The 20,321-nt window shown below is 41.3% G+C and overlaps 1 protein-coding gene across 3 annotated transcripts; it reads right to left on the bottom strand.

The window, feature by feature from the left end:
- Positions 1–276: 276 nt before the first annotated feature.
- Positions 277–20,266, bottom strand: tti1 (TELO2 interacting protein 1). Of its 3 annotated transcripts, none has more exons than XM_083920195.1 (15): positions 20,157–20,266; positions 19,465–19,562; positions 18,430–19,171; positions 17,675–18,012; positions 17,298–17,586; positions 16,752–16,914; positions 16,316–16,608; positions 13,694–14,104; positions 13,160–13,319; positions 12,768–12,935; positions 12,447–12,598; positions 11,316–11,456; positions 9,932–10,136; positions 2,196–2,283; positions 277–986 (listed from the first exon to the last, which is right to left on the bottom strand). In XM_083920195.1, exons 2-15 carry the CDS (start codon positions 19,557–19,559, stop codon positions 767–769), a joined length of 3,465 nt encoding a protein of 1,154 aa, XP_083776321.1. In that variant the 5' UTR covers positions 19,560–19,562; positions 20,157–20,266; the 3' UTR covers positions 277–766. The 3 variants fall into 3 exon arrangements, with proteins under 3 accessions (XP_083776321.1, XP_083776322.1, XP_083776323.1); XM_083920196.1 differs by having other exon boundaries at positions 12,447–12,595; XM_083920197.1 differs by lacking the exon at positions 19,465–19,562 and having other exon boundaries at positions 20,157–20,261.
- Positions 20,267–20,321: the final 55 nt, after the last annotated feature.

The following is a 20,321-nucleotide window of genomic DNA, read 5'->3' as shown; positions in this document are numbered from 1 at the left end:
ATAGCAGAGTCCACACAGCTCCCTTTGGAGCCACTAAAGGATTTATACAGCTCTCTTTACAAATGCAGTAGAACTCTCTGAGACCGGTTAACAGAGGTTGATGTGTAAAATCAGTCAGTAAAATCAGTCTCACCATTCATTTGAGTTTTTCCACACTCTGCTACAGACCACGTTTTGTTTGTACCAATAACATTGAGGCTTGACGCACAGCCCTGTGCTGAGCATTTGACTGCAACATGATAAAATTAGTAGGTGTATAGTTGGAGTATTTTGACGTTTCATGATGTTTAAGGTTCAAGATAAAATCTCTTTACCTGGGTCACCAACAGCCATCATGTGTATAAAAGTCCCAGAACTTCAGGTTGAATAATTCAAAACAGCCAGGTAGTTCCATGTAGAAATAGGGTTTTTCTTAAGAAATAAAATAAAAAGCAAACATAACATCTCTATACAGTATATGTCAGTGCATTGACATGAAATAAAAAACATCAGCATGGTAACTGCATGGCTCCTGTCAGGTTTTTTCTGGTTTCAACCCCTGCAGCGGGAGAGTGAACAAGCCGTAAAGATGCTTCATTGACATTTTCCCTTTGTACCTTTCTGCTTATCAGAGCTGTGTAGAGCATGAAGGTTATCACAACCCTATCTGATGGCTGTTTTCAGGCACAGTTGTCAGATTTTCTCTCAGTAAACTGACTTGTTGGAGGCAGTGGTTCAATAAGCCGTCCCTCTGAGGGACAAGTCCATCACATCAATCAGTAGCTCATTAGCTGACTGGCTGGGTGACTGTCTCAGCAACCGAGCCAAACTCCTCCCTCAGCAGTTTCAGCACGTTGTCCGAGTACTCGTCTCTTGGTCGACCCATTCCGCTCAGCTGTACAGGCAGGAGGTCGGGGTGGGGCGGGATGTACGAGGATGGGCAGTGCAGCTCATTTAGAGTAAACCAGAAGGCATCTGGATCCACCTGGATTAAGTGTTGGAAAACGCTGTAGAGAGGAATGAAAGTTACATGGGAAGAGGATTAGCTCTGGGCTATATTTTGCTACAGTATGGTGCATAATATCTATGATGTGGAAAAACACCTTCCTGTAATCCGAAGCGACAGACTGTGGAACACAGCAGGTTTACTGGCTTTAGTGCGCAGTACTACTGTTTGAGTATGAGCTCATTAAACACCGCTCAATGCCGCCTTTATCATTCTGGTTGTTTTTATCACCTCCACCATGGAAAATCTTGAGACCCAGAAGAAAAAATGCTCTAACACTTAGATTTTTTAAATTATTTTTTTTACATAATTTAAGTAACTGGGATGTAAGACACAGCAGTGTCAAACATTGCACCATTAAAGGCTGAAAAAAACGAGTGTTCTCAAATTCTCTCTACTCCTTTTTGAATGTAATTATAAAATGTACTGTAACTCACTTTTTGTGGCAAAGCAGGCCTTGCTCTGTAGTTTTATATAGAAGGATGTAATGTTTTAATAAAGACTGTGATACATGCATGTGATTGTACATGGCAAGTTTGATTTCCGTCAAACACTTTTGGTGTAGTACCTTTAGAACTGTACGTAACCCGTACGGACATGTACCTGAACATTAGATCTGTTTCCCCCACAGACTAGATGTAAGCAGGGTTGTCACCAGATGATAAAAGTCGCATCAACCACATAAGTAGCGTGTTGTTTTCAGTTTTTACATTTCCTCCTGCATTGCTCGGATGTGCAATGGAAGCTATGAGAAATAGGCTCTCGCTGTATTTCCTCTTCTTTGGCGATGCAGAGGAACGTCTGCACCAATCAAACGGGCTGTAGTGTTACTAGCTCCACCTTTTAGGATCTGATCAGTGAGCTAGGTACCTCAACAGAGAGGTAAAGGAAAAACTGGATGTAATGGAACAGTTCTTTTGCTACCATTTTAAAGCTTTTGACAATGATAATGCAAAGAACTGGACCTCTTAGTGGAAATAAGGCTTAAGTCATCTGTGACTTGTATTGTTATATTTGTCTGCCTAGAGAGAGGACCACAACGATATGGTCCTTTTGTCTTGCATAGCCAGACCATAATCCAGCGCTGCAGCATGGGATGTCAAATACATTTAATCAAAACTAGTAACTTCATCAATATATTAAATGTAGTGAAGTAAAAAGTACACGATACTGTGTAGGCTTTAGGATAAAATTGAAGGACATGGCTCACCTTACGCTGGCCTCTTGCAGTCTGATTGGTTGTCTGCAGCTCAGGTAGGGCAAGCAGGCCTCACAAACAGTATCCAGGTCTGCCTCACCTGACAAAAGCAAACACAGGACATATATATTGTATTTCATCCTCTGGATTGTCCTGTTGTAAAATATATATTTATTGGCCTTAGCAGGGAAAAATAATTTTACATAATATCAATAATATATTACATTTTATTCATCAGAAGAAACATATAATTGTATATAATATACTATAAAAAATATATCCTGTCAGAAAATATCAATAATAGTGTTATACACCGTTACCTAAAATCCACAAGATCAAAAGCTCAAAATGTAATCACGGTTCCCAGCAAACCGTGAACCTCGGTGAGAAGGTAGATTAGAGAGGAGGAAGGGGAAGAGAAGAAGATGAAAGAGGGGGGAAAAGAAATAGATCATGCCTGGACTTTACCTTTTCTAACTCCTAATGAGCTGAGAGAAACTGCTGAGAAGGCTGAGGAACAATTTCACAGCAGGCAGTTTCCACATTTCTGGACTTCACACATCCACTCTTCCCCCTTTGAGGAGTGGATGTGTGTGAAAATGGCTACCTTTCCCTCTATCCTTCCCTTCATCTTTTTCTCTACTTCCTGCTGTTTTATGTACACCGACCCACCTGCCATTCTCTCCTTCTTTATCTGCACCTTTCATAGCCTTGCCAGCTCCTGCTCCCTCCATCCACTTGACTTGTCTCCACTCTTTCATCTCCTCTTCCTATCTCTCGCGCTCTCTCTCTCTCTCCCTCCGTTCCCAGCAGACATTTAGCGGTTCCCTAAGCTTCAAACTGGGCTGCCTTTCAAGCCACATTTCAAAACATGCCTCTCTCGCTCTATGCTTACTCTATTTGCCAATTCAGCCCACATTCGGCTTGAACCAGGCCTGCTCACTGTGTGTCAAGAATAAAAGCAGCAGTGCACATTTCAGAGTTAAATGGGATTATTTAGCAACCACTTTTATCCCTTTTTTCCCTTCCTTTCTGGTGCTGCACTCATAGGCTGTAGTCTTTTGTGGAAACAAGGTGCTCGGAGGCAAGCGGAGAAGTGAGCAATACGAAAGAGGAGAGGGCCAGGTACTGTTAGATTTTGCTGGAAATGAATAAGAGGGTGGAATTGGAGCTGAAGCTAGAACTGCGGCTGAAACACATTATTTGCTTCAGTCAATCTGTGTTTCTGTCTTTCTCTCTCTGTGACTGAGGCTTGGTAATTGGCTTGCTGCAGGCGTCCCAGAGGTAAGCTGTAGCCAAATCGGTATTCACATGAGTAAGGCTGCAGCCGCTGACTGTTTCTTTCCTGCTCTTTCACATTCTCTCCCTTTCCAACTTCAAATCTCTCCTCTTCTGATATGAATGAGGGCAGTGTCAAGTGCCAGTGAGAAAAATCATGCACACAGACCTTAAAGGCATCGACTAAGTCTTTTTTTTTTTTTTTTACTTGATTACCTTCCAGCCATAGAAGGGTTGTAACTAAAAACATTGCTTTTCAGCTATTTAAATATGTACTGTACTTGGCAACCTTTTTATTGACAATGAACCAGGATTATCTGCTAAAATCACCAAATGCAGATCCGAGAGTGAAAAATCCCTCAATGAACCATGACGATTATCGATTTGGATGTAAATTCCAAATTTAAAACGTTAAATCCTGTTACAGATGCTGACAGGAAAGCAGGTAAATAGAGAGTATACCTATAAACCAAGAGGTGAAGAGGTTCAGTAAATCTCAAGATGGATTAATATAAAAATAAGACAACTGTGCTGCTGTTGTATAGTTGCATCATTTTTGTAAACACATATTAATATAGTGACATTATATAGGCCAAATGTTTTACCTCATATGGAATTGTGTTAATTCTAATGATATATTACGGTATAAAATCTAGTTTAACAAGAAATAACGTAGAGCCAGTCACACATTAAGGTGCAGAGAAACTGCGTGACGAAAACTTTGCAGCTAATGTTCAAAGTTATTTATGGTCTATTACACTAACAGCATTATCACTTACTTGACTACAGTAATTTGTCCTAATGTGACTTTCCCACACAGCTAATTAACCCATTGAATGTGTTTTTATTAGTGTAGACTTAACACAGAGGGAAGCAGTCAGTGGCATAGCCTTGCCTTCTACCTTACGAATGTCAGTTAAGGAGACTATATACTATATTTTTGCTATGAAATTTATTGTAAGAGAACAATTCCTTATAGGTAAGACTAGCAAAACTATATCACAATGTTAAAACTCACAGCTACGGTGTAAGATTTACTGCACCACAATCATCATTTACTACTAATTTCTGCCATAAACAGTCATATATTTTATCTTATACGTTTCTCTACACTTAACTGGTCTGATTTCATTTTCCGTGAATTTTATTTTGCCTGTATTCTTATCTCTACTTTATATATATGTGACTGAGAGTTTATTGTTTTACTTTCTATATTTATTTATCAAAGAGTTTATTGTTTATCGTATACTGTATTATTTATACCTCCTTTGTTTTTGTATGCTGCTGGAAATACAATTTCATGCGGGAGTTCATCCCAAAAGGATCAATGAAGAGAAGTCTAAGTCTATGTCTTAATGTATGTAAATTACAATGGAGAAAAAGTTAAATACATTTTGCCTCTCGGAAATATAGAAATGTTTTTTTGTTAGGATTGTATTTATACTTTGTTTGCAATACTGTGTTAATATCAAAGTGGGAACACAGTATGACATATCAAACCAAACTGTGAGCTGAATGTATCATTACATCTCTAATGGCGTAGCCGATGCTGCAGAGCTAGCTTGATGTTTCCTCTATTTTGGGGACCTGGGAAAAAAACAGGCAACAGGGTGTGAACATCATTACCCTGAGCTGCTGATTTCACAGAGGCTGAAAGGATGTTGATTTGAACGAGCTCATGGAATATTGTTCTGTGAGAAGTAGTCAACCTAATGGTTGCTATATGTGCTATATTAATGTGACTACATGCATTTTCTTTCTGATGGAAAGGCAAGTTATGTAAAATCAAATGCAGTTGGGTTTACTATAAGTGTCTCTCTTTGTAATAAACACGATCTGGGCAGTGTGACAAATCTTTCAGGCTTCCGCGGCTCATTGTAGACTTGTGGAAACACTTGTACATTTTGATATTATCATTAAGTAAGAACAATCCCGAGGCACCCAACGAAAAGCATAAGCTGACTTAGTGTTGTTTTAATGGATTAGTGATGCTTCACATTCCTAAAAAGGGGGACCAGAGGGTGTGCTGTGATGGAGGCACAAACGGATCGTTGAAATCCAGATCCAGAAGGAGAAATGCAGATTATGTCCTGGCTGTTGAATAGTGGAGCAGCTCTTTACCTTTGCAGGTTTACAAGAGGGATCACGGGAGTTTGCCCATCCAGTCTACATGTGCTTTGTGGACTTGGTCCTCCACTGAGCCCTGTTATATACTGTTGTTACAAGCCATCCGTCTGTATTTTTATCCCAGTCAAAGATGTTTTGAGTGAGTGTTGGCCTACAATGGGGTTGTCAGAATTGCTTTTCTGCTATTTGCAGATGATGTGGTCCTGTTAGCTTAATCAGACCTTCAGCATGCACTGGGGTGGTTTACAGTCGAGTGTGAAGCAGTCGGGATGAGAATCAGCACCTCCAAGTCTGAGGCCCTGGTTGGTGAATTGCTTCCACCAGGTTGGGGTTGACATTAATTGCAAATTTTTTCCAAAGTTTTAAATTCTTGAATAGGCTTGCTTTATGGAAATGTATGTTTATTATTATTACAACAATCCAAAACAATGACTATCCAGCGTGGAGTGCCTTTAGTGAGGGGAAGGAGGGCTCTCTGCATCAGCTGCATGCTTAGCCAGCAAGTTGTATTTGAGACTGTACTGGGCGTAAATGCAGGTAATTCTGGTCGAAAGAAACCATCTGGCTTTGAAGCTGAACTTGCCATTCAAAAGAGCCACTTTATTAATATTGTTTGTTTCTGCTTACCATGTAGGCAGAGGGTCATAATCACAGAATTTGGGCGTGTTAATCACGCGTCATAAAAAATAGCCTTATGCGGAATTAGCTTTAACTCGTTATTAATGCATTAACTTCGTCAGCCCTTATATTTACAGTATATATACATAAAGAGATCACCTCGCTTGGGAACGCCATCGGATCCCTTGCTGCTGCCTTGCTGCCACCAGGACCCTTACCTTGCACAACAGCTAGATTTTCACAATATCTTAAGAACACATGAAAATCAATCTTGTCTTCAAGTAATGCATTCATGTGAGGAGTTATGGGTGTGGTTTAGGTGTGTGTTACAAACATGGAAAGGCAAGGGTTCGTTCAAAACAACAATGGCAGCTGCTAAAAAAGGTTAACCTAGATACTGCAATAGCATCAGTTATATCAGAACTGGAGTGTATTTCTTCCTTGAAAGAAGATCAAAGAATGGCACTGAAGGCTTGTAACAATGGAAAGGATGTTTAAAATCTTTGAGTTTGAACGACAAATGCTCCATATGAACAATAGGTTAAACATGGACCCCCCACCGGATCCCAGGCCCCCAGCCTGATTTGGTGTCACGGCTAGTGTGATCCCATCACAAGATGGTTTCTAGTCCATATTATTGGAGATGGACACAGATGGCTTCTCTGCTGGTGCACTTGATGGCTTTTCTCACCTTGTCTTTGCACCTCACTTAGCTCAAGGGGTGAAAGCACTGACACTGAATGAGATCTGTGTAGGGAATGGGTTGAGTGCAAAAGCAGCAAATTCTGCCTGCCCAGAAGAGCATTTCATCCAGCTTGTCCTCTCCAACTAATTCTAGCGTGTGACAGCAAATAATCTGGGTCATCTACTTGTTAAACCAGCCTTGTTCACACCCAAACAACAAATCCTCAACTATACTGAACATCACAAGGACATTCCAACATCAACAACAACAACACTGATATAGTATTTAAAGTATTTATCTTGTACACATGAACATATTAAAGAGGCTCTATTCGACATTCAGAGCATTAATATATCAGCTAACAAATATTTGCTGTGTAAAGATATAGTGGAGTAAGGGCGTCCATCTCAGTATAAGACGCCAAGGGCTGTCTCAAAACGTCTGCATTTGATGAGTCGGGGAAAGGTCGGTGAGAACCATGTAGTGGTAACTTTTTTCAGTATTAAAAGGGTTTCAAGTTTGTATCTCTCCAGCCCAGAGACTTTGAAAGGATTGGGTCAGGGCGGGGAAATTCAATCATTTTCAAATTTGACCAATCAGAGGCTTCCAATCCCCTCTCAATCAAAAACTAATTTCACCAATATGCTTCCTCACGCCCGATGTCAGCTGGGACCCCGTTAGGGACAAGCGGTTGAAGATGGATGGATGGCTTCCTGAACCAGTTGTCAGTCGCTTTTTCGTACAGCAAATCACTTCACAGTTTAGGCCTTTACAGGTGTCTATTGTCCGTTTTTCCAACCCACCCACTTTGATTTAGTCAGCTTAGCGAGGTAGGTTGCTAATCCCACCAGCCAAGTTTTTCTTAAAAAACAAAAATAATGAGCATTAGAATCAGAACTTTGTTAATCCTCTTTGAACCAATGTATTGCAGCTATTTTGCAGCAGCCAAATGATAGAAACGTCATCAAAACGCCCACTTGCAGGCTGTGAATTCTCACATGATTGGACATTACACAGTCTTTGTGCTAGGGGGTTGGTACTGTAGGGTAAAGTACGTTTGATGTCCGATCCAGCTTATTCGGATTTGTGTTCTCACATACAGCTCCAATGGGTAATGTCTCTATACTTGCATATTGCAGTGCATGTAGATAAAGAGATGAAAAAAGGTCCCACAGAGCAATAAGATGCTCTTAGTTCCACAATAAAAAGTGTATTTCCTTTTGAGTATCAAGCAGTGTTAAAATATTGGAGCAACCTGAACCCAGTAGGACTGTGACAGGGATGTCGCCACTTAATGGACATAATGATTGATGAAAAATTAGTCAAGCAGCTCATAATTATATCATTGGTAACACACTGGCACTGAGCCCCCAGGCCACTTTGGATGCACATTTTCAGATATGATGCTGAAGCTGGGCCAAGCATAAAATACACAACTGTAAAAAAATAATGAAGAAAACAAATTTGAATTAATTAAATGTCCTCATTTCATGCAGCGTCTTGATTTGCTGATTGCTGTGCAGATTTTACACTGTTTCGTGCTTGATTATGTTAAAATGGAGCTTGGGGGAGAACAGTCACTTGCAGCAGTTATTGTGTGAATGCAACTAAGAATTCAGCAGCATCCTGTTGGCTCAGTATGTGTGTGCAAAGTCATCTTTAAAATATGTAGCACTGCCACAGCCTGAAGGCCGTTTTATTCATAAAATTCCATTGAGTTTTGTGTGATGTATACTTGTTGCACACTGTAATGTATGGGGATTTGTTGGGATGTAGGCTGTGCTATCAACAAAGACAGGTAATAAAACAATGCAGATTTAACAAGTGAACGAAAATCTAAAGTGTGTTGGTTGTCATTATCACCCCAAATACAAGAAAGACGGATTTAAAAGTAACTCTATGTTATGGTACTGATAAATAGATGCACTGCATCTTGAGTTATCCCAATCAAATTTAAAAAATGCACCACTGGATCATGTCTTCAGGTCTTTATAGTGTAGCAGAGCAGGTACATTGAGAAACACTAAGTCGTGCTATGGTACTCCTGCCTGGTTTTCACTGTTATACAAGACTGCCATCTGGTGATAAAACAAGTCACTGTGTTCTTTGTGCACTGTGTGTATTTTTGTGACAGAATCTTTGACAGAGTCTTGGAAATGAGGTGACTACTGGCTGAATGCAGAAAAACTTTAACGTCCACCCATTTCATTTAAAGTCAACACAATTATGGCTACATTTTAAAGCAACAACCTTTAGATAGAACAGAGATGTATTAACTATTTGGGGGATTTATGAGCTGGAACTATTTCTTAGCAATCCACAGCCACATTCAGCGACTGTGTACTACGTCACAAAGTCTTTTCATGACAGTAATGTAGATAGATTTGATAACACCATGCCTGCACAGAGAGCAAAACAAAACCATTTGCCTGTTACTTATACCTGCTTACTTGACTTTGGGTACTATTTTATTCTGTTTATTCATCAGAGCTCTAATTATGCAACACACTTCGGTAAAATATGTGCGTAAGTAATGTGTTGTACAGACGCAATCTATCCTCAATGGGTTCTAGCTAAAATTAGCATACATTTCTTAACCTTCCTTAACCCCTTAACCATCCGACAGCCTGACAATGGACCCAGCTGACATACTGCAGCTGTCACAGGCTCAGTTTTAAAAGGTGGAGTGAAGATGTTGGTATCATATGAAACTAGATGACCTAAGGAATCCACTTGTTATTGGCCAACCACCTCATGCTAGCTCATCGGAGAAGGGGGCTAAATAACACTCCAAAATTAGCCACAATTTTGGCGATTGGAAAAATGGCATGGGCATTTTGAAAGGGGTTCCTTGAACTTGCACCTTAAGATATCTGAATGGAAATGGGTTCTTATGGTTACCCACAAGTCTCCCCTTTTCTCATGCAGTACAAATGTTTAACCAAATTCCACCTAGTCTAGAATTGTGTATTTGGTATATACTGTCGTTTTGTCTTGGGAAAGCTGTGTGTTTGTGTGTCATGTGTTTCTATTCTCTTACCCAGGTCCAGCCTCTGGCACAGTGCACCCAGCCCCTGCAGCACAGCCAGCTGCATTTTGTAAGCCAGGGTGTGTGTGTAGACGGGTCCAGCCTTGGCACTTATCGGTGCCTGCCGTACCAGTGAAGAGCTCAGCTTGGGCACAACCTCTTTAGATACTCTGCTCCTCAGGAAGTCACCACATGTTTCACCCAGTGTACACAGCACCTGGTAGAGAGACTCAGCATGTAAAGCATGTACGCAGTAAGCTGCTAAAATCTATTAAAATGTCCCTGTTGTGTGTCCTTCATTAGAGGATCTGACACTATTGAACCACAGTATTTACAAAACCTGGACAAAACCCAAAAGCTGCCATATTGCTGATGGCCATAGCACAGTTTGACAGCAGTTGTGATGAGTGACTAAATGACATTTTACAACCAGTTATGTCTGATTTGTCAATTCACGGGGAAGTATGAAAAAAGATACCAAAATCGTCCAGCTAAAGACTGCATTTTGACAAGTAGACTAATTCACAGTGACAGCGGAATCAATTGACACCTGTACTTTGAGAAATGATCACAAACAAGTGATATCTTCCCTCATCGGGGAACACTTTCAAAGCCAGCTCTGGGAAAACAGTTTATGATTTTCTTGTCATATTTATTTGAAATGTTTTGGAAAAAAATGTGTCACAGAATTACAAAAAAAATGAACTATCTTTGCTATTTCATAATCAACTGAGAAAATGGACACATTTTTATTTAATCAATCAATCACAATTTATTTATAAAGCACTTTTCATACACAAAAAATGTAACTCTTTTTGATGGGGGTTTAATGCCAGTGCTTGTAGTTTCCCATTGAGTTTTGTCTCTCTGAGCTCCAGTACCAATACTGTAAACTTTGATGATTTGATATCGAAGATGCAGTCAAAAAGGACATTCATTGTCCCCAAGTCATCGAGACACGCAGCAATGTAAAGCTGCATTTCACTAGCATAGCTATGAAAATGTACAGTATGAACGTGCCTCCTGTCCTGCTGTTGTTTCCACCTGGCAACATGTAAAGGTTAAAAAGTGAAGGACCTAAAATTGAACCTTGAGGGACCCCACAATTATTCTTATAGCTTTTAGAAGAAAAATGAACCATGCTTACAAAAAGTCTCTATTATTTAGTCGATTTAGTCAAATTGTAGTCAGACCTGTTCAGTTGCTGCTCATAATGAATATATACACAATGTGCTAATTGTGTATGTATTAGCACAATGTTTTTTTATAAACTTAATGCGTACTTTTTTACAATATCAAGCTGTAGATGGCATTGAACGATCCATCCACATTAAATAATTTTTTTTTCAGCAAAACACTAAACTACCGGTAAGTAAATCAGACTTGTTTTACGTACCCTGAAGGCTCTGAGGACTGCTAAAGGGTCATCAGCTGTGAGTCTCTGTAGGAGGGCCGGCCAGCAGCGATGGGCCATAGGCAGCAACTCATTTTCCTTCTCACTCAGTACACACACACACAGCTCCAGCACGTCCAATACCTTAGAACACAGACATGCATTACACACAATATAAATATATATTGCATACAGAGTTCCTGTTTCAGCTGTAGAGTGTAATTTTAATCTAATTTCTGTTCAGTTTTTCAGAATGAAGTGATTGATTCATCACAGATACATCTGAGTTTCTAGCCACGTTTGTAAATTGGCTCTAGGGATGGCAATATCAGTTTGTCAGTCTAACATTTAGTCCAGACTGGAATGTCTCGATCACCATTTGGATGGATTGTTATGAACTCTAGTTCCGATATTATTGGTGCCCTGACAATGAACACAAAAGTCGTTGATCCTGTGAATCTTACACTGATGCCCTTCTGAGGTTGACATTTCTGCTTTTTAGAGAAATGTCTCAACAATTGTTACTGTAAAATGTTTGCCTCTAGCTCCATCGTCAGGTCAAATTTTCAATTTGTCCAATTCTTCGATGTATAAACAAAACTAATGACTTTGTGTTTTGTGTTAATAAGCAAATTTTAGCATGCTAGCACACTAAACTAACATGGCAACTATAACTTATACCTGCTAAAAATGAGCATGTTAGCATTGTCATTGTGAGCATGTTAGCATGCTGATATTAGCATTTAGCTGTGCCAAGAGCAGGTAGCACGGGTGTAGACTCTGTGAGCTTGTTAGCTATCTGTCCTGGTAGCAGATTTCATTAGTTAAAGCCATTTACTACAGTATGAATTCCTTATTTTGCCTTGAAAACTAAACAAAACACAGCCTTGTTAAAGTACTTCAGTGATTCTTTACTGATAATAACTTTTTTAATGTAGTTTCTAGCAAGTTTTTTTTTCTGTTATTGGTCATTAAACAACCACATTAGTTAACTACATCATCACTGAAGAGACGGAACTAATTTCTACAGTATCCATGCATCTAAAAAGGGTTCTTGTACATAGATGAGCAATCCTCACCCGGATGTATTATCATCAAAACCAACATTCCCCTTCACACTACAGACAGTAGTACCTTGAGACGGATCCCGAGACTTGGGTCGGACAGCAGATGAATGCAGCGCTCCATAACATCTTTAGTGATGCTGAGGTGGGAGGGAAGCTCTGCTTTCACATCAGGACCTCCAATATCTTCTGCATCCTCACACTCCATGGGAGGAGGGACTTCTGGAGAGACAGTGATGGTCACATACTGTAGATGATGTATGATTGATCGACTCGGCAAACAGTAAGTTTCATCCAATATACCGTAACCTCCACAACAATATGAAACCTAGACTACAATGAAATATAGTTTTTCCTGTTTTGTCCTCATACAGACAGCATACTGTATTACCAAGGTCTTCGGTGTTGTCCTCCTCTATCCCAATGCCCTCTGCCAGCTCTCTCTGTTTGCGGAGATCCAGAAGAAATTGGCGGATGTCGAGGATTTTGTTGTCAGGGGAGGTCTGTTTGGGTCTGGCAGACTTACTGGTTCTACCACAACTGGAGGGAAACCACCTTGCTAAATCAAAAACAACAAGAAAAGCAGGTTGGTTAGTGATGCAAAACTGGTAAAAGGATCCATTTCCTTTAATTTGTCTCGATCCTTACACTTCTTTTCAGAGCTCGCCTGAAAATGATCCTCAAATGTCTTGATTGTAACTGAACTGAATGCTTTGGCATAGTGTGATAGAATGAGGAAGTCATGGCAGTGTTACATGTTGACATCACTTTTCAAAATCTCACCCAGTGCCTTCATGAGCGCGTGCAGCACAGAGCAGAAGAGAGCGGCTGTGTGGTCGTAGCTGAGATCCAGAGCCGTCAGCACATCCTGAACTATGTCTCCGACCAGAGGCAGCAGGCTGCAGTCGGAATGAGTCAACATCACTGACAACACCCGTGGAGCCTGACCAACAAGACAGATATACAGTATGATGAAATATATGTTTAGGGCCCAGCAAACCTGTGTAGACTCCTTCACAATATTCACCTGAGTGATAAACGACAGAGGCAAGGACTTGTGACTTTGATTAAAGTCAAACTCGAGTTTGATAAAACTATGAAATCCACTTTTTTTTTTTTGCAATGTCTTGTTATAGCTCTACTTTTAAAGGGTGATAAGATTGTACTGCCTCAAAAAACTCAATTCCTCTTCCTGCCCACATCCCTTTCTTTCTTAAATTCTCCTAAAAAATTGTTGCCTATGTTTATTTAGTTCTTATTTTCCACCTTTTCTATTGCTACTGTACATTCTAACGAGCCAAACTATGTCAATGTTACCTGTGGATGCTGGCTGAGCCTCTGCAAGTTAAGTGATATGTCACTGAGCAGGTAGTCAGAGTTTTCATTGATCAGCTCCTTCAGGGAAGTGTAGCCACAGGCCTTACTGACGCCCCACATAGAGCCCAGCGCTGCCTGGCTGACCAGCAGCGACTCTTCCCCGGCTTTCTCCAGTACGGGGTACAGCGATGTCATCAAAATGGGCCGAAAGTCACGCCCCAGCGCCTGAGCAAAGCAGGCGATGCCCTCGAGTTGGATACACAGCTGCCAGATGTTGCTGTTAAGCTGGTGGATTGTAGAGGTCGACGATGAGGAAGACGGGGTGCCAAATGAAGAAGGAATCACTTGGAGTGCTTTAGTGGTGTTGAAATTACTGTTGGATATGAAGAGAAGTCGGGATGGGCTGAGCAGCTACAGAAAGACAAAGGACAAATGTCATTATTATGCGTCATCCCATTTTTCTTGTTCAATTCAAGAGTGTTCTAGTTTATAGACATTTTAACACGAGCAAATGGAGGAGAGGGAAACCTAATCCCTGCATACTGTGGATCATGTCTACTTGGAGTGTTTCTGCAGGTAGGCCTTCATCAAGTAAGACTAATTTCAATAATCTTCTCTGATCTTGTGATTGAAACACAGATTTATGTCATGAATGTTTACCATTTGTTGTGTGATGTCGTTTTCTTATTGAAAACCATTAGATTAAGTCCCAAAGAAAATATTTTTTCCAAGAATCTTAAAGGTACCATGTGGAGTTTTTGACCACTAGTGGCTCTGTGGAGCAATGTTTTTGAGAGTAGGTCCCTGTTTTGTTAGCCTCTCCTGCACACCCACAATACGCACAATACAAGTCATAGTCCTCCCAAAGTGTTTTTATGGTGGTAGTAAAGCGCCTAGAAATTTAGTAAATTCCAACAGAGGCAAGGAAGAAGACTGCAATCAAACAAGGTAGGTTTCAAGTCTTCAAAAATCATGTTGTTTATGGAAGGACATGCATTCACTGTGTTTATTAGGTCTTAACACACATGTGCGCACACAACAAAACAGCGGGATACGTGCAAATAACTTTGCACTTCCTTTAACTTGACAAAAATCCTCCAGAGGATACCTTTGATTTTACATAAAAAACTCCACAGGGTACCTTCATTTGAAAGACACATCAGATGGCCGAATCAAAGCAATATCACTACATCCCGACATTGAATACAATACATTATAATCCTGTTTTACAGTAATGGCTGTTCAAGCCCCCAGCTCATAAGGAATGCTACATAATGATGAATATAGTTCCCGTCAGTAACTATTCACCTGCTGTATCAATACAGAGTAAAGGCAGTGGCTGTGCTAACGTTTTCCATACAATCATCTGTCAACACTGATGTCAGGATGTACAACTCACTGCCTGTAGTCTATACCATGTTCATATCTTCTCTATATTATGAATGTAATTGGATTTTAGAGAGGACCTCACAACAGGCTCTACAATAGCCAAACCTTCCCTCTAACTCGTGTTTATTTCTGTGCTTAGAATCCTTTTCATTTGGCGCTGTGCCTCAGGGCACATATTTTAGCTGACAAAGGGAAACTGCAAGTTTATCTACAAACTAACACAGTCCTGCCAGTGTTGAAATATGGTTTCTGTCAGCTCAATAATCCAGTCTTTAAAGGTTAGAGCGGTTGCATGAAAACCTGGAACCCTCTGCTGAGTCTGTTCATGCAAAAGAGAACACAGCAACCAAGGCCATATTGTGAGTGAAGTGTGGATTTCGTTCTTTGTTTGGAGTGAAGTGAGCTGACCGTGATCACATTTTAAATGCAGGAGTTGTGCAATATGGGCTGAGCATGGCAGTCTAATATCACACTTGATTAGAAAACGTTCATAGAATACAAAATGAGACGAAGAAATCTGAAATCAGCTGGGGAAGTATCATTTCTTCTTTCAGAAGATCATTCCATTGAGAGTCTGCTGATCCCTTTATCTGATGATGTAATATTCATAGTCCATGAGAAAATCCATCGCTATCGTCTTTTAAACTTTAAAATAAAATTAAAGGAGTAGTTTGACATTTTGAGACATGCACGTATTTGCTTTCTTGATGAGAGTTAGATGAGAAGATTGAAAGCACTCTCACTTCTCTATGCTAATCATGAAGCTCGAGTGAGGAGTCAGTTAGCTTAGCATAAAGACTGGATACAGGAGGGGCGGCTACTGTGGCTCTTACTAATAGAAACAGTAACCTGGAGTGACTTCCTGGACTTCCTGGAGACTGTTACAATACTTAGGATTTCTATAATGGGAACTAGCAGGCTGGTGTGTAAAACAGTGATGCAACTGCAGGAGACACATGCAGACAGAGTGACGTAGACTATTTACTGATGAAAAGTTTAAAAAAAAAAATATATATATATATATCAAAAGCACTTCAATAACTAATCTTGCACAAAATACATGAAATGAATCACTTTCAATGACCCTTGTCTATTTTCAAAAACTTTCAAGATTTCTTTTCCTCAAAATAACAACTTTCAAGGATTTCAAGAACCCACAGGAACCATGGAAATGTGTAACTGTAACTGATTGAGGACAAAATGTCAAAGCCGCAGGCCTGAAACTATCCTCACCTGCTGGTCCTCTCTGTCTCTGTCTGTCTCCTCACTGACAGTGATCAAGTGCCAGTTGTTCAGACTGGTGTATTCCTCCATGACAGACACCACTGCCGCTTTAAGGTCTTCCTGGGTGACAGAGTGTCTCCGAACTTGACTCTCCAAACCTTGACCCTCTGTTGTCACGGCGATGCCTGCTGCACCCCTGACAATCTCATTAAGCACCATGGCAGCCTGCTTCCTGTAGGTTGAAGACAGTTGGTACAGATCCAGGAAGTGATCTGTAAGCAGGTAAATGTTGCCATAGTAACCTAGAGATAAACAGAGGGAAAGCATTAAACAGAAGTAAACATCCGGAAAAAAAAACAGCCAGCTTTAATGCCTGTTATGTATGCAGAACGATAAACTAAATGTACTTCATTTTGATGCAGTTCACATCAAACAGCACTCCTACCTAATGTCCGACAGATCTCCATGAGCACAGAGAAGATCTTCTCTTCTGTGAAGTAGAGAAAATGCTTCCTCTGGATGTGAGCACTGCCCGAGCTCGTCTCTATGGAAGCAGCGTAACTCCGTTCCTCCACAATGCGAACGTCCATCACATCCAGCTCCAGCACCTGTGAAGGCACCAGTAACAATTTATAGAGCAGGGGGCCCCATGTACAGAAGAGAAAAGCCTCACTGCAGCAGCCCGGGTTCAACTCTGACCTGCAGCCCTTTGCTGCATGTCGTCCCCTCTCTGTCTCTCCCTCATATCGTGTCGATCTTCAGCTGTACTTACTTACTATTACAAAAAATACAGCTAAACTTAGAGAAGAAATTTGAGCTGAGATGGTTGGTGCATGGCCAACCCCACATCTTTAACTTACTTTTATTACTGTATAAAGATATATTTGATAATAAACTTACTTAACATAAAATACAATCACAAAGCCGTGTTCTACCCTGATACCCTTTCCAACAGAATATGAAGTATAATCTGACACAAGGGCAGCTTTACCTGCATCAAGGCTTTGGAAATCCTCTCGAGATGGGCAGCAGAGTTCAGTACCACAGAGACCAGAGGTCCCAGGACTTTTAAATAACCCAGAAACACGTTGAGGACAAACAGTTTCTTCTGGTCATCAGAGGTCCTCATCAGTCTCGGCAGGGAAGTGGCTAAAGAGTGGAGATTCTCTGAAAGCACGTCAGTGAAGGTCTGAGAACCGCTGCTGCTTTTGCTGGTAGAATCACTGCAGTCGCTGCTCCTCTGATTCCTCTGCGACACCTCCCTGAGGACCACTTCACACCTAGAGGAGGGCAGAAGTTTAAACATCTTGTTATCAAGTAATCTGGACTTTAAATAAATGACCTCACAAAAATGTCAAACAATCAAACCTTTTTCTGACTCTGGGCTCTTCATCATTGACTGCACCCACCAGTGCTTCCAGTAGCGGCCCCACACACTCTCCCAGTGACTGGCTACATGTGGCCAGCAGGTGGTCATCCAGCTCCACCATCTCTAGTCTAACCCTCCAGTGCTGGTGTGCCGAGGTGCAGGAGATGATCTTCTTCAGGAGCACAGACAGTTTCCCCGCTGTGCTCTTCACCCAGTCTTGTGTCCGATGGACCATCAGCTGTGTGATTCTCCCCAGGTCTGGTGGAGGAGTCTTCCAGGGCTCACTGGCCTGAAGCTGGGCGTCTTCCATGACAAGGCCCACAGTCCTGGACCACACCTCAATGACAATAAGAGTGAAAAGAGATGATTGCATGGCATAAGAAAATCTTTGTGTTACATTTGTACACGGCCAGCACAAATTAGAGTTTTGGTGTCATGGAGTGATAAGACTTAATTTCAGTGTGCCAGGAAAGTTTTAATTTATGCAAACAAATGAAACCTTCAACAGAACATTAAGTGACAGAAATGAAATATATTAATTGCTGTAATTTATTAATCCAACACTCGAAACATTAATTTGTTCTTGCTTAATATTTTGGACTGCGGGTTCCATCAGTAAAAGCAATTTGAAGTGCTCGCCTTGGGTTCCAGCAACTTGTCATGGGCATATTATGTCGCACTAAAGATATTTCAGCATAACTGTACTGTACAGAATCATCATCACAACGGGTAAATGAGCACAGAGAAATGGTACCTTGATGGCCCGGAGTGTGACTGCATGGCCTTGTCTCAGATCTCCTGTAATGATCCTGCCTACAGCCACAGTGATCCCAGGTAAGAATGAAGCCATGGTGCTGCCGATAGCTCGTCTCTCCTGCGGGGACGGGACTATGTGCTCCTGAGTGCAGTCACACTGCAGAGTCAAAGCCTGGAGACACTTCAACGCCGCCGCCTGCACATCTCGAGATTTCTCCTTTTCTCCTAAAGCCAGCAGAAGCGATACGGCAGCTCCTAGACCGGGCAACATCATCGGCTCAAAGAGTTTGAAGACTATATCTCCATAAGCAGCATGAAGCAGTGCGTCCAGGCACCTCAGCACAGCCGATTTCAGCTCCTCTGATGTATCCGCAGGTTTCCCGGGATCGGTTGGAGAGCAAAGGCAGAGGCAAAGTTCTGAAAGGAGGTCACGGAGGGTCTCCCAGCTCTGGATGCAAGTGTTCTCCAGGACGTGGCTCATGGCGTCCGCCACAGCTTGCACCAGTTTGTCCTTCTTAGGCCCGGGGACTTTAAGGACGAAGCGAAGGGGAAAGAGGACGTACTCTTGGAGCTGCTGCAACGTGGCATCGTCGACTTCTTTTAACTGGGCGCTCAGCGTCTCCACGTTGGTGACGGTGGGCGCTCGGGTGAGGAGGACACAGGCCGGGCGCAGGTAGGCAAACGCAATCTTGGGATCGCTTATCTGAGCCATGATTGAAGGCATGACTGCAGGGGTCGCTCTAATGAGGGGGGGTGCAGAGAGAGATATAGGAGACAGGAGAATAGAAGTACAAAAAAGTCATCTGTAAAAGAAACTGAAACTCATGTAATCTTAGAGATAAAATTATTTACATTTTGACATTGACATTAAATGTTTAACTTCAATGTTGGCAAATAACTTTTTCATAGAACCTTTATATTATTGTTTTCTTCACCTTTGGCTATTTCCACATTTTGGAAGTATACAAATTTGACTGATAATGATCTGAGGGTATTACAATGCTTTTACACTGGCACTGAAAATATTCTTTACCTGTCAGCTTGGCAAGTGACAGATGTCCGTCCTCCACAGAGCTGGGTCTGTCTGACGTTCCTGTCTGTTATAGTGAAGGTTTTCAAGGCCACCATACTCTATGGGGGAATTGTTGGGTCTATGTAAATCATAAATAAGTCATAGTGTGTGGTCTTTACCTACTCTGTTAAGTGTCCTGAGGTAACTTTTGTTATGATTTGGCACTATAAATAAAATTGAATTGAATTGAATTGAATTAAAATTGTATGTCCAAAAATAAATTGATGAGACAGCTAGTGGCCTAGAAAGTAACACTCCCCTCTGGCCATTCATTAGTTACTAATCCTCCTTGGCTTTATCCCTGCTGCCTCCTGAATGTGATCATAGCTGAGGATAGCCAGGAGGTTATCCAGGGACATGTATTAAAGTGTCAACAATATTGTTTGTAATGATGGCTGTGGTCATAATGGTGTTTCATAATGCTTGCTGCTGACACACATGTGCCCTGACAGGACTTGTACCAGCCTGTACTTTATGTGAACAGTTTCCCACCGTAAGAAACTTTAAACCTTAATGAAGTTAGGACACAGATATCTAGCAGCATTGTGATTACGCAGTAACAACATGGATGTAGTCTACTAGTTTGCAAACAGCACCCAGCATACGGCTGAAGCTGCTCTGCTGTACGTCAACAAACATGGAGTATAGCCTACCGTCACACCGGCCGCATGAGAGGACCCGCGGAGCTGAGCAATAAGCCCACAGAAGACGCTTTATATGAACACAGTAAACAGTAGCATCACACTGGTGAAGTTACTGGACTCCAGCTCAAGGAAACGTCATGATGCTGCGTCGACGGCGCTCACATTTGACGTAAG

Source organism: Echiichthys vipera (assembly GCF_963691815.1).
Source record: "Echiichthys vipera genome assembly, chromosome: 9".
NCBI lineage: Eukaryota > Metazoa > Chordata > Actinopteri > Perciformes > Trachinidae > Echiichthys > Echiichthys vipera.
The sequence above is the reverse complement of the archived record's forward strand: the minus strand, read 5'-3'. Positions and strand labels throughout refer to the sequence as shown.

Coding starts and splice junctions, on each gene's coding strand:
- tti1 (XM_083920195.1), bottom strand. CDS start 19,559: ATGGTGGCCTTGAAAACCTTCACTATAACAGACAGGAACGTCAGACAG. Junction 18,013..18,429: donor TCACACTCCGGGCCATCAAG/GTACCATTTCTC, acceptor ATTGTCATTGAG/GTGTGGTCCAGGACTGTGGG. Junction 17,587..17,674: donor GAGCCCAGAGTCAGAAAAAG/GTTTGATTGTTT, acceptor GCCCTCCTCTAG/GTGTGAAGTGGTCCTCAGGG.